Below are 14,302 nucleotides of genomic sequence, written 5' to 3'. Positions count from 1 at the left end.
ACAATAAACATGGCTTTATACATAAACCTTTAAAATTTAAGATTATTTTATATGGAGACGATCTTTTATTTATTTCAGAATGTCAGTCTTCCATTCCTGAATGAATGAATTTCATTAATAATTATTGGTGATCTGTCTGGTTATTCAATTAATTGGACAAAATCAGAATTGATGCCACTGGAAGACAATATGTCCTAGAGTGCTGTTACTGAGGAATATTTTCATTGATGACCTGATGCAATTACTTATATTGGGATATTGATCCCAATGAACATTAAGGATATGATTTTGTTGCTTTTTAATAAACTGATCTCAGACATATTATTGGATATGGATAGCTGGGCAAACCTAAACCAGTCATTATAGGGTAAAGAAAATACACTCAAAATAAATATTATATCTTGAATTATATCTGTTATGCATCCAATCCCTTTTTATATACCTTGTAGATAGATTCATAAAATAAATACTTCGTTTCAGACCTTAGTGCTTATCATCAGGTGTATTTGTTAGCGTGTACCAAGTATTGGGGTCCCTCACCTCAACTGGAGTATCCATCATGGGATCCTTTAGGGACCTCTTTTTGAAGTGAAATATACTTATGTTAAAATGGATGTTGTTCCTCCAACAATTTCTGCAGCAAGAGCAGTATGGCATATAATATGGCAATATTAATTTGAACTGTTCTCACATGCTGAACTAACATTATGGTCAAATCCTGACTTTATAATTGGGAAGAAAACTCTCTTAAGGAAGACTTGGAAGATAAGCCATTTTTATTTTAAATTAATTGATATGGAAGGATGACAACTTCTTGTCATTTTTTCAACTGAGGTCTAAATATGATTTGCCAACTTCTGATTGCAATATATATTGGTTTCCAAATATGGTCTGGCAGTACTGAGCGCTTTAGAATCTCCCCACTTTTGCAGAATCTTATTAAATCAATACAGAAAGTGAAACCTACAATATTTGTATATAAATATTTGAGGCCGGTTAATAAATATGATACACAGCTCCTTAGAGATGAATGGAATAATGGCCTGGAGCTTCCAATTTTGCTAAAGCTGCAGGATAAGGCTTTATGCCATACTCCTGTTGCTGCTATGCCTCTTGAGCTGTGACTTATTCAGAAAATATTGTGTTTAGAGTAATAATATAATAATAATAATAACATTCGATTTATATACCGCCCTTCAGGACAACTTAATGCCCACTCAGAGCGGTTTACAAAGTGTTATTATTACCCCACAACAATCACCCTGTGAGGTGGGTGGGGCTAAGAGAGCTCAAGAGAACTGTGACTCGCCCAAGGTCACCCAGCTGGCTTTGTGGAGGAGTGGGGAATCAAACCCGGCTCTCCAGATTAGAGTCCCGTGCTCTTAACCACTACACCAAACTGGCTACCACTGGCTATAATGGATACCACAGTGTCTTTTTACTAAAGATTTAAGCACAGTGTCTAACTGTTGGCAATAGTAATTCACAAAACACATCTCTTAAACATATGATGTGGATGTGTTTAGTCATTCAGCCCTTTTGGAAGGAAGTTATTAGTCATATTAATTGCTTGTTAAGAAATACACTTATTTTTGAGGATGTTAATATGCTGTTCAACTAGTTGACTGTCTCTTGGAATCTAACCAATGTTCAATGGAAATGGATCCTATGCACCCTTACAATTGCTAAAAGACCTGTACTTCAACACTGGAAAGACAAAAGCCACTTCCTATAAATCACTGAATTGAAAACCTTATAAACTTATCAATATTTGAATGTATCACATATAGAAGGTAAGTGTGTATGGACTTATTTTTAGATATTTAAAAATCTTTTCTAAATGTAAATTGCAATCTGCCCTGAGCCTGCTGGTGTGGGGGAGGCAGAATATAAATCTAATTAAATTAAATTAAATTCTAGATAGCTTTGTATAGATTTGCCAATAGTGTTTTTGTAGCCAGCACTTTTTTCTTTTTTTCTTCTGTTTGCTTTCTTATTTTTTCTGTTTCACACTAATAAAACAATAATAATTTTAAAAATTATTTAAGATGTGAAGAAAGATTAAGGACTTTTCTGACATGATAAATGTTTTTTAAAAATGCATGGTGAAGAGAAAGCAATAGAGAAACTAACAATTCTCCCCTTTCTCATTACACTGTAATTCAAAGAGATCCAATGAAACTGATGGACCATAGATATGGATGGAGAAATACATGGAGCTGGGGCTAAAGAGTCAGTGTAGGATCTGGGAAACTGAGGTTTAAATCCCCATGTCTGCCATGGAATCATACTGGGTGACCAGTAACACATACGCTGGGAAGCCAGTCACACATTCCCAGCCCAACCTATCTCACAGGGCTGTTTCTGTGAGGATAAAATGGAGGAGAGGAAAATGATTTAACCCACTTTTGATCCCTGTTGAGGAAAAAGACAGAGTGTAAATTATGTACATAAAATAAAATAAAAGCACTTCTTTGCACAACGAGTAATTAACCTGTAGAATTCACAGCTTCATAATATAGCCATGACCCCTGGTTAATTTAATTTGAAAAGGGGATAGAGAAATGCAATCTGCCATGGTGAATAAATGGCACTGCCATGTTCAGAGGGAATTTGTCTCTGAGAATTATAATCATTTGCTGCTGCTGCAATAGCAAGGGGAGGACTCTGTGCCTTGCTTGTAGGATCTCAAGAAGCATCTGGTTGGAAGTTGGAGAAAGCAGGACGCTGGAGTGGATGGACCAGTGCTTTTGATGCACTTTTCACTGAACTGTATTAGGCCTGATGGTTGTTGTGGGTTTTCCGGGCTGTATTGCCGTGGTCTTGGCATTGTAGTTCCTGACGTTTCGCCAGCAGCTGTGGGTGGCATCTTCAGAGGTGTAGCACCAAAAGACAGAGATCTCTCAGTGTCACAGTGTAGAAAAGATGTTGGCAGGTCATTTGTATCTACTCAGGAGGGGTGGGGTTGAGCTGAGTCATCCTGTAAGAGTTTCCAAGGGTGTGGAATGCTATTGGCGGGAGACTTCAATGTATCCTGAGGAGGTTCTTTTGCATATGGATTGGTGCTTGATGTGCTAATCTTCTCTGCAGGGCTATTGTCGAGTATAGAGTGTTTTGTTAGCCTGGTGTTTTTCAGAACTGGAAACCATGCTCTGTTCATTCTTAAGGTTTCTTCTTTCCTGTTGAAGTTTTGCTTATGCTTGTGAATTTCAATGGCTTCGCTGTGCAGTCTGACAAAGTAGTTGGAAGTGTTGTCCAGTATTTTGGTGTCCTGGAATAAGATACTGTGCCCTGTTTGAGTTAGGCTATGTTCAGCCACTGCTGATTTTTCAGGTTGTCCAAGTCTGCAGTGTCTTTCATGTTCTTTTATTCTTGTCTGGGTGCTACGCTTTGTGGTCCCGATGTAAACTTGTCCACAGCTGCAGGGTATACGGTATACTCCTGCAGGGGTGAGGGGGTCTCTACTGTCTTTTGCTGATCATAGCATCTGTTGTATTTTTTGGGTGGGTCTGAATACTGCTTGAAGGTTATGCTTTTTCATAAGCTTTCCCATCTGATCAGTATTAGGCCTCTTACACAGAGAATGATCCTAGTTTTATTCTTTCAGAAGAGCCCAAAGATTATTTTCTGAGAACTAAAACTGGCTTCAGATTAACAAAGGGCCATGCCTTCCAGGAAAGCTCCAAATTTGTGAGTCTCTGACAACCCAGAGGTCAAAATATAAGGACGAAACATTTTTGCAAAGATTGCCCAGAAGTTCACTCTCATGTATTTGGAACGTGTGGTTCATGAATATAAATAAGTTACTGATGAGCAATTTTATCCAGTCTCACATTCTGTTATCCAGTAATAAAAAACAGATGTTTGACGGCAATACAATTATCCAAGGGTGGGGATCACTTGAGACTGTTCCATGTCACTTCAGGTTGTCCCCAACTGTCTTTTATTGACATAGTTTCTAAAGTCAACCGGTTGAGAGCTCCTTTTGTACTAACAAGGGAAGTGACTGTTGTCTCTTTGCAGGATGGTAGCAGTGCTGAGGCAGGTTCCTTTCCAGCCACTCACCTTTTATGTAAGTACTGAAGGGCTTGTCTACTGAAATTTCCCTCCGTCCCTGAATCCAGTCAGTCGATTCCCCGATAGGCAGTACTGTTCCTCTGCGGCAGAATCCCCCTCGCCACAAAGCTACAATGGGGCAGGCTTTTCATTTCAATAGAAAACAGAATTAAAGTTGGGTTAGCTGGAAACTGCATTTCTGATTAAAGTCCACCAGAGGGAGGGACCAAAATCTATTTAAATATTCATTTAGGAAAGGCCCATTTCTTTTGCCAAAGGTGATCTGCCTTCTGTGTTCCTCTCATTTCCTTTGTTCCAGAAACATCCTTTAGGACGTGAGAATATGAAAGGATTTCATATACTTGCATATTCCTGGTGGAGGGTTATGAATGATCCAGCTGCACCACCACATTGGCTTGTGCAATTCCCGATGGTCAAGGTAACTCACACATTCATGTCCTCCAAAGCTGGCTACAGATCCCAGAGACTCCGCACTCTTCCACAAGTACCCTGCATTTGTCGTCCAGACTTACGTCTCTGCAGATAATCTTGTCCAGGGATGGACTAGGAAATGAAAAATTGCTTGGATCCTATGTGACATGGGTAGATCATGTGTCCTAATGCATTATCAGCCTATATCATATGATGGATCAGGAGGCTACTGCCTCTAACTCCATACCAGCAACCATCTCCTACTTGCGCTTGGACCGTGCTCCTCCCAATGAAGAAAAGGTGGGAGCCATTGCCTTCCATTCATCAGGAAGGTAGGAGTGCAGTCGTTGTTCCTGCTCTCCTCTGCAGGTGTGGTATCTCTCTTCCTCCTCAGATCCAGGGGGTAGCATTGATTTAGGTTGTATCTTTGCTTCCTCTTGTACCACTGCCAACTAGGGGAAAGCCCAGTTCCAGAAGCCCTGAAGACCATGGTCTTACCCTTGAGTAGGTGCACTGGCTAGTTTACCATCGGAGCAGTTTCCTGGTAAATGGCCAATCTGCCCCACAGTGTGAGGAAACATTGAACCACCTGTAGTTCTTAATTCTCTAAAACATGCTTTGCTATCAGCAGGAAAGGATAAGCATAAGATAAAAAGTGAACTGGCGCTACGTTACCAGCAGTTCTTCACAAGATTCATATTCAACCATCTCTACATGTACAGAATTAAAGCCTCCAGCATTTCAGCAGCAAATGTTAGCTCATTTTGTTCTAGCTAACATCTGTGCAACAATTGTTAGCTTGGCTGATTCTATGGGAGGTTAGGTAATACGGGCCTTACGTGGAAACCGTTTGGGGATGGTGTTTTTCTTCCATCTAGGCAACCTCTGAGTAAGCATCTCCTGCTTTCCATGAGGAGGCTATTCTCTCGTTTTGTCTCTCCAGGCCACCGTGAGAGCCATGGACACAATCACAGACTACATGATGAAAACAATGAAGAAAAACATCACACGGTTCACACTGACAGGTATTTCCATGGTAAGTAGGAGTGCCTTTCTGAGCACGTTGTTCATTCTCTCTTGGCTGTATTGCTGCTTGTATGTGCATCATCCCCCCCAAGCATGATTCTCTGAGATTCAAGTAGTTGCTGTGTAAACTGTTTCTCTTCTCCCCTCCACCCTTTAATTTTTACTCCACCTGCTTTCTCCACCCTGCAGGATGGATGGATCACTTGGTTGACTGCAGCAGTTGACACCAGAGTTGTTGCAATTATTCCCATTGGCATGGATTTTCTCAACCTCACAGAGGTGAGATTCAACTTTCAGTCAAGTATTCCCATGGAGCACATCTATACAAATGTCAGGTTAATGACAAGTACCAAGAAGTAGCACTGAACCCTTCATTCATTTTTTTTGCATTGGTTTAAAAAATGTATAGCAAATCTTGGGTCGCATGTATGCTCACCCAGGAGAAAGGAGGAGTGAGGCAAGGAGAAGGAAGTAGCCTAACAGTGCAGGAATTCTTGTCAGCCTGGCTTCTGTGAGAGACTCTACTTCAGTTGGGCTAAGATGTGTTAGTGTAGTTAAGGTGGAATTCTCTGTTTTGACTTGATTCTCAGTATAGATGTTGGTCCCCTTGATTCGATTTGGTTCTGGGAGGATTCCATCCATTCCCTTGCTTCAGTATACTTCTGTTTGCCTTCCTCTTGTGTTTGGAAGTGTGCCTTTGGCCACTGCTAGTCTTTCCCCCCTATATGTTTCAGCTTGGGAACCTCCTTTGAATTTTTTTCTCCTTTAAGGAATAATGGACACTGGCTGGGGGCACCTTCTTCAGGGGCCCATGGAGTGTTCCTGTCCTTTAGAGGACAGTCTGGAATAGGATCACTGCAAATTTGATAGAGTTTTCTTGAAAATTCTGCCCCCAGATCCAGGAGACCCCTAATATTATTTTCCCCATAGGGAATAATGGCCAGATATATCTGCAATTTTCTGATCTATCTTAACTGGATCAGAGAATCTTTACCAGATTTTAGGAGTAACAGATTTTTTTTGGGGGGGGGGAATCCTTGAATCCTGGATCTTGGATTCCCAGACTTTTTCAGGGGGTTGTGCACACCTCTACAAATTATTTTTCTCTTCCCAGCAGTGACTCTGAAATGCTGTAAGTTTTGTACAAGCTGCTATTCTGTGAATGGTCCCAACCACTAAGCCACTATTTTGTGACCATCTCTACCAATCAAGCTGCCATTTTGTGACTGATAGCTCCCCACTGTTGTTGAAAAAGTTTGTGTAGCTTCCAGAAATATTGAGTCTGCCTTCCCCTAGGACACATGCCTAACTCCCATGATTCCAATTTTGTGCAGAGTTTCCGCCATCAATACCGAGCATATTGCGGCTGGTCTTACAGGCTAAGAGCCTTCTATGAGATGAATATAACCCAAGAGTTGGACCACCCCTGTTTCAGTCTTCTGGCTTCTCATTTGGACCCACTGGGTGAGCATATGCTATCCTTGTTGATACGCACAGTGGGAGGGAGAGTACAGTCGGAGGACAAATTTTAAAAGCACTGGTTGAAGTCCATCTGTGATGGAAAGAGCAGCACTTCTCCTTCTGTGTTCTGCAGTGCCTCTGTCCATTCTGCTCAACAGGAGTCAGGCTGAGAGTGGGACTTTCAGGCACCTGCCACAAACATAACCTTTGTTTTTTTCCCTTTCCAGCATACAATGAGCGGTTCACAAACGTATCCAAGTTCATAATCCTTGCATCGGGGGATGAAGTCTCCATGCCCGACAACTCCCATTATTACTTTCCCTACTTAGAAGGAGAGAAGCATCTCCAGTGAGTCTGTACTCCATAAGTAAAATTTACCTTCTGACAGCCAACATTTTTTCTTATTCCCCGTGGAGAAGGAGAATGGGAAATTTCTCAGCAAAGCAGAAGCATTGCCACTGGTTTTGGTTCAATATTAATTTTTAAGGAAGCAGCATATTTAAGATGGTGCCCATCAAGTCCATTTATGATGTCAATTAATCCACCCACGTAAAAGCAATACTCTGGTGTGCTAGTCTAGTTCACTGAAGATTTTAGCCCAGTTAAAACTTCTTGTGTGGAATTTGTGTTGGCAGTTCTGTGTTCAGAAAGGAATAATTGGGCAAATGGAAACCCAATTCAGGTTGCGATTGGAGGGAGAGGGTTCTAAGCCCCCCCCCCCGGTCCACCTGCATGTGATTTTCCTTTGAGAAATACCTGGGGAACTGTTATTAGCCCTGTTAGATAAACCTATGTGTACCAATGTGCCACATATATAGTTTCCCCAATGGGGCAAGTAGAATTTCTCTAGATTCGTTTAATTTGGGGAAATGATAGGCGGGAGGATTTAAATTTTCACTCACTGCAAGCCTGATCCAAGTATGGGCCATGTATAACTGGAAATTAAGTTCTAAGCAAGGAACTCTGAGGTCATGTCTGTTGGCACTACAGGTGGACTTCACAGCATGTAAAGCAGCTCTATCAATTGGCCAGAAATATAGGTGCTGAAACTGGGAGGGAGTCAGAATGAGAAAAGACTGCAAAATCACATTAAACTGGATTTCTTCTTCCCCTCTCCTCTGACTTCTCTTGTGATTGGAATATGATCTAGGAATATCACAATGAGCAGAGCAAGGGGGATTTGTACTTTCGGGCATGCCCTACCCACTTTTTTCTCCTCTCTTTTGAAGATATCACTGGTGGAATTTTGTTATTGTTTTTAATTCCAATGAGTACACACTTCCTTAGTTCTTTTGTTTCATACAAGGTGTTCATTTGGGTTTTAAAAAAATATTTCTTTTTGTATGGGAACATCCTTGGATGCATGCATCTTAGGGTCATGAGAATTTTAATCCTCAAATCCTTTTTGCTGAAGAAAAAAAAATTGTATATGAATCTCTGCGATCAGGGTGTTTCACAGTTTTCTTCCTTTTCCTTTCCAGCATCATCCCAAATGCTGATTACAGATTTAAAGGTTTAGAAACACTATTAAATCCAATCCTCGTTTTCTATAGGCGGGTCAAAGATAATTATCCACGTCCCTCGGTCTCTTGGCATAGAACAATGGTAAGAAAAATGTTCATACTCTGAAAGTCATCCTGTGAAAGGAGTAAACAGGAATCTGCAACTTGCTTTCTAATTTCTGTTTGATGCTTCTATTGTGCTGCTACTGGGAAGTGATGCCCTTTTTAGTATAAGCTAGGTTCTCTGTGGCAGGCACACAAATCAACACATAAAAGGAGGTATCTGAAATTTGGCTTCCAGCTTCAGGATGATGGTGAATGTCAGAAAAAGACATTCCCTCCTCATAACTATCTTACTGGCCCAAGAGCACCCAAATGAACTTCATAACCAAATGAGGCTTTAATTCTGGGCCTCCCTGAGTCCAGTACTCAAAAAACACCAAACCACAGAGTCACAAGTCTTAGATTCTAAGAAGTGGGAGTATCTTTGGTTTCTTTTGTCCTCACTAACATCTTTCGTTTTTTCTAGACAAATACCACTGGAATCATCTATTTCAATTCATCTCCGGAACCCTATGAAATTTTCTCTTACCATGCTGACACTGTTGGGGGAACCAGGTAGGGTTCTTCCACCCACATTGAAGTGCGGTAGATACTTGGTCTCTGACAGAGATTTTTCTCAGCAGATAACACACATCCCATTCTGCTTTAATATTCCTAGGCGAGACTTCAGAATGAGGATAGGAGCTGGAAATTCTTTTCAGAACAACAATGTTAAATGGACAAAGACCAATGTTGAGCATGTGGTGAGCATCTTTTTCTTGATATGGCTTAGTGATTGAGGAATAAATAGTTGCTATATAAAAGAGAATGTGGGGATGAAACTTAAAGGCTCTCTCTCCCAGGGATCTTCCCAGCGATTCCATGTAGCTGTTCCTACGCCAAAGCTAATTAGATAGGTAAAGGTAAAGGTAGTCCCCTGTGCAAGCACTGAGTCATTACTGACCCATGGGGGAACGTCGCATCACAATGTTTTATTGGCAGACTTTCGTTACTTGGTGGTTTGACATTGCCTTCCCCAGTCATCTACACTTTACCCCCAGAAATCTGGGTGCTCATTTTACCGACCTCGAAAAGATGGAAGGCTAAGTCAACCTTGAGCCAGGTACCTGAACCTGACTTCCTCCAGGGCTGATTCCGCACACGTTGGATAATGTACATTCAATGCACTTTATCAATCGTTTGAGGTGGAGTTTTTCTTCCGCACACAAAAAAATCCATTCCAAATGATCTATAAAGAGGATTGAAAGTGCATTATCCAATGTGTGCGGAATCACTCCAGGATTGAACTCAGGTTGTGAGCAGAGCTTTGGCTGCAGTACTGCAGCTTACCACTCTGTGCCATGAGGCTCTTAATTAGACAGACCACTGCTCAATCTTTGCACTGCAAAGCAAAAGTGTTTAAGGCTGAGTGCTGTCAGTAGAAGTGGCTACATACTCAAACTACTATTGGGGAGCATTTTTGTCTGTGTATTGATTTCAATAAATAGTTTCTAAAAGCGGATCATAGTAGATGGCTCAATTGTGTACTTATTCTGACAAAGCTGTGTGGCTTTGATTTCTGTGGATCAGTAAATAATATTTCAAACAGTAGTAATGCTACCCACAGTCTCAGTGTTACATGTATATGGGCTGGGGTGGGTGTAACACTTTGGGGGAAGGGGTGGCATTGAGCAACATGCTCAATGCAACTTTTGCCAGTAACAAAGGAAGGCAGCAACCAGTTAACACACAATTAATGTTGATATAGTGTATTATGCAAATTGATAAACAAACAATTAATGTATAATATGCAAATTGATAATGTACACAAATTGAAAAGAACAAAAATTGAAAAGAGCAAGTTGCAAATGCAATAATATGAAAAAGGCAAATTGCAAGTACAATAATAATGATAAACCAGCACAATAATAATGGACTAGCATTCAAGCAGTTAATATTTGAAAGGAGCAAGTTGCAAGTACAATAATAATAAACCAGCAATCAAAAAATCTGTTGGTACTGTCCTTCATGCAGTAGGTTTATATACAGTTCATGGAATCAAAGGAATTTGTGTTGGGGTAGTGCTCCAATTAAAGATAACAAATGACTCTGTTGGAAAGCCGCCAACGGACGAATGCTTGCATCCTACAACATTTCTGTTTCACCAACCAGGCTTCCTCAGGGCAATAACCTACGATGACACAAAAACAATTAGCAAGACACTCCATTTTTTAACTTCATGGATTTCACCCCCGAACTTATAAAACACTGTACTTACAAGGAAACACACCCAAAATTTCTATCACAGTGTAAATAATTCAATACAGTCCAACCAACAGGAGAGCAGCCTTTTTGTAAACTGGAACCTTAAAGGTACATGCAACTTCCATGTTGATGGAGCAACTTCCATTCACAAAACAGAAGTTACGTCATTTGGTCAGCCTATTTCTTTGAGGAATATAGGAGTTAAGAAATTAGAAGACATTCTTGGTAAGAGACTTTTATTACAACTTGGGTACATGCACACCAGGTAGGATTTATGTGAGGTAGGCAAGGTCCAGATAATCTTATGATGGTTGCTGTTTTGATTGCATTAAACAGTAAGTGATGCAATCAAGTTCCTATTCTCTCACTCGACACTGCAAAAGCTTTTAATAAAAACTGCTGGAAATTTCCTTTTTGCTGCTGTGGCAGACCCCTTCTTGTAAGCAAGGGGAACCAGACTGCCAGTTATGAAATTTGGGCCACCTGGCTGGTTTTGTGATAGAAAACTTCCCCTCAGTTTTAAGATGTCCTAAGAGGAAGGGGCATTTAGGCTTTGGGCTGCTGCTGAGAGGTTAGTTTTCTACTGTGCATTGACAGTACAGAGATCACTGAAGCAGGTTCAACAAAACAACAAAGAAGATTGATTTAGGTACCGGCAGTTTTTAAAGAACAGTTCAGCTGCACAGGTCTCCAGGCAGTCACTGGTGAATCCCAGCTGAGGCGCTGAAACTTGAGCAAGTTATGGCTTCAGGCTGTGGTCTGAGTTCTTTTCAACGCCTGAGGTTACAAACAGGTTCCACTGCCTTGGCACCAGATTGGATCCTTTCACACACACAAGACTCCTTCCTCACCAGCTTGCCCTTTCCCAACAGTCATACTGAATGGTCCCAGTTCCACTCCACACCAGAGAGGTGAGCCTCACAACCAGGTACCCTTGCCCTGTTCCCAAGGTAGAATCAAACATTCTCCAGCTAGCCTGTTTTATCCCAAAAGACAGGTTCTGAGACTTCCAAATGGCGACAAGCATTTCCAGCCTCGTTGTTTTTTACTTCGACGGGACTGTTGCAAGCGCCCAGCTGCTGCCTTGATCCCACGGGGTCATTTGGTCAGCCATTGGGGAGGAGACAGCAGTGCCTCCCCTCTGCCAACTCACCCACCTCCATGCCAGTTGGAAAGGGGAGGGGTCGTGGCATCAAGGCTAATATAAGAGGTGTTGCTGCTCACACGGATGACATCTTCTTTTTTTGTGTGTTTTTAACCCCTCCTTCCCTTTTTTTAATGTTTATGATTTTTCAACAAACCTTGTGATGCCCAACATTGGGTGGGGGGGGGAATTCCCTTGCATACAGATATTCTAGGTCCATGGATTTAAGTATCCATTGATTATGCACACTTGGCTATTAAAATATGTGATATATTCATGCCAATAGTTGTAGTGTTGCTAGTTATAAAAGTTTTAAGCTTCCTAGACCCTAAAAAATGTTGCCTGTCCCCCTCTTCTTTGATCTGTGTGCAGAAAAGGTCTCTTTATAAGAAGGAGTTGGAGATTCCAGCAGAGGGATGGAGGGCCTTCTTCGTTCAGGTAGGGTCGTCGTTTCTTTTGCTCTCCCCTGTCCAGATGCAGGACTTTATGCCTATCAGATGCATATATGAATTTTTATGTCCTCAGATTATCACAAAGATCCTAGTGGCATAAGAAAAATGCAATTTTGCATCTTTATAATTACACAGTACTATCCTTTTACCTAATTCCATGTCTCTTTTGTGTCTAATGCTCAATGTTTCCATCAAGCCTCGACACCCAAAGGGCTTCCATACTTGCAAGGTGTTTTGTCAAATCTGATTCCTGAGCCCTTAGTCCATTCCTCCACTTAAGTACTAGGCTATTATTCAAGGCTACATTTTTAACAGAATAACAATTTCTTTACAGGCCATCTTTCCAAGAGACAAAAGTGAGCAGCACTTGGTGTTTACATCAGAAATCCACATCATTCCGGACACTTTTCCGTGTCCTAATTGCAAAGGTGATGGATGCCGTGGAACACTGGTCTAAAAAAACTTCAAGAAACAACGATGAAGCAATTCAGTTTTCTTAAGGGAATTTTGGTGGTGGTTCTAGAACTTAGGTGGTATAGTGAAGGAAAAGGTACAATGCAGAAGTGTGCTGTCATTGTAGTTCTAATAGTAAAGTATCCAGTAACAGCTTTAAGACTAACAAATTTATTGTAGCACTAGCAACAAAGCCCATTGTGGGAAAAAGTATATGTTCTAGAAAGGGGAGGGCGGGCACGTAGGCATTCCCTCCTCCTCCGTCACTGATCCTAGCCAGATGTAGGGGGGGAGGCATGGCCACCTCCTCTGTACCTTAGACTAGCCGAGTGAGGAGGGGTGGGCATTGCCACCTGCTCTGTGCCTAATCCCAGCTGGGTGAATGGGAGGCGGGCATTGCCTCTTGCTCCACACCTGATCCCAGCTGGGTGAAGGGGTGGGTCTTGCCACCTGCTCCATGCCTGATGCCGGTGGGGTGAGTGGGGGGCAGGCATTGCCAGCTGCTCTGCTCCGGATCCCGGCTGTGTGAAGAAGGGACGAGCATTGCTTCCTACTTAGCAACTGATCCTGGCTGGGTGAAGGGGGGCATTGCCACCTGCTCTGCTCCTAATACGAAGTCCCCGTAATACAGATTAACACAAAAATAACAATTGACAAATAGAATATACAGCAGTAAACGCTGACTAATTTAAATCGCCCCTAAGTATGGTCAATAAACATATGAATACACATATGAATACACAATAAACATATGAATACACTGGCCAAGCATTATTTGTGGTCGTGAATCTGGGAAGCTTTAATCAACAAAGGATTTCCCAGGGATAAGTTGGGACCCCCCCCCTTTTCCAGCTGTCGATACAGCAGTACACAGACTTTGTATTTGGATATCTGCTCTTGAGCTAAGCCGTTCATATATTTTTGCAAAGAGTTTACACTTGGATATCTGCTAATTGGCAACTTTTGTTGCAAATTGTAATTAGTGTACATATGTTTGTATGATTGAGCTAGGATGTTCTAGCTCCAATACATTTCGTTCTGTTTGCTAATTTGTGTATTCATATGTTTATTGCCCAAACTTAGGGGCAATTTAAATTAGTCAGCGTTTACTGCTGATTCGATTTTGTTTTCTCGGCCATGTCAGATGCTCCTCTCCACAGGTCCGGGAGGAAGTGCCTGAGCAGCCTGACCGGGCGGCTGATCTGCGAAGATTAGCCCCCAGGACTCCCTGTGAGGGAGGCTGGGTCCAGAGCACTGCGGGAAGAGCCCTCTGAAACTGATGCAGGGGGGGAAATTGCCCGTTTGCTCCTCTGGAGGCTGGCAGACGTGTGCAGCACCTCGAGTGCTGCCGGGCCATGGAAAACGGCAAAGAGCAGAACTAGGCGAAAGCCTGTAAGTAAGCGAATCCCTTCTGTTATTACAAGCGTACGTGAAGGATTGGTGGGATCTGAAGCTAAGAAGGATTGGGT

The 14,302-nt window shown here is 41.8% G+C and overlaps 1 protein-coding gene across 1 annotated transcript; it reads left to right on the top strand.

Moving 5' to 3' along the window:
* Positions 1-8,526: 8,526 nt before the first annotated feature.
* Positions 8,527-13,065, top strand: LOC129326125 (autocrine proliferation repressor protein A-like). Its single transcript, XM_054974270.1, has 5 exons — positions 8,527-8,580; positions 9,007-9,095; positions 9,199-9,283; positions 12,301-12,366; positions 12,715-13,065. The coding sequence occupies exons 1-5, from the start codon at positions 8,578-8,580 to the stop codon at positions 12,835-12,837; spliced, it is 366 nt and encodes a 121-aa protein (XP_054830245.1). The 5' UTR covers positions 8,527-8,577; the 3' UTR covers positions 12,838-13,065.
* Positions 13,066-14,302: the final 1,237 nt, after the last annotated feature.

The sequence above is a fragment of the Eublepharis macularius genome, chromosome 3, assembly GCF_028583425.1.
Source record: "Eublepharis macularius isolate TG4126 chromosome 3, MPM_Emac_v1.0, whole genome shotgun sequence".
Taxonomy (NCBI): Eukaryota; Metazoa; Chordata; class Lepidosauria; order Squamata; family Eublepharidae; genus Eublepharis; species Eublepharis macularius.
The sequence above is the reverse complement of the archived record's forward strand: the minus strand, read 5'-3'. Positions and strand labels throughout refer to the sequence as shown.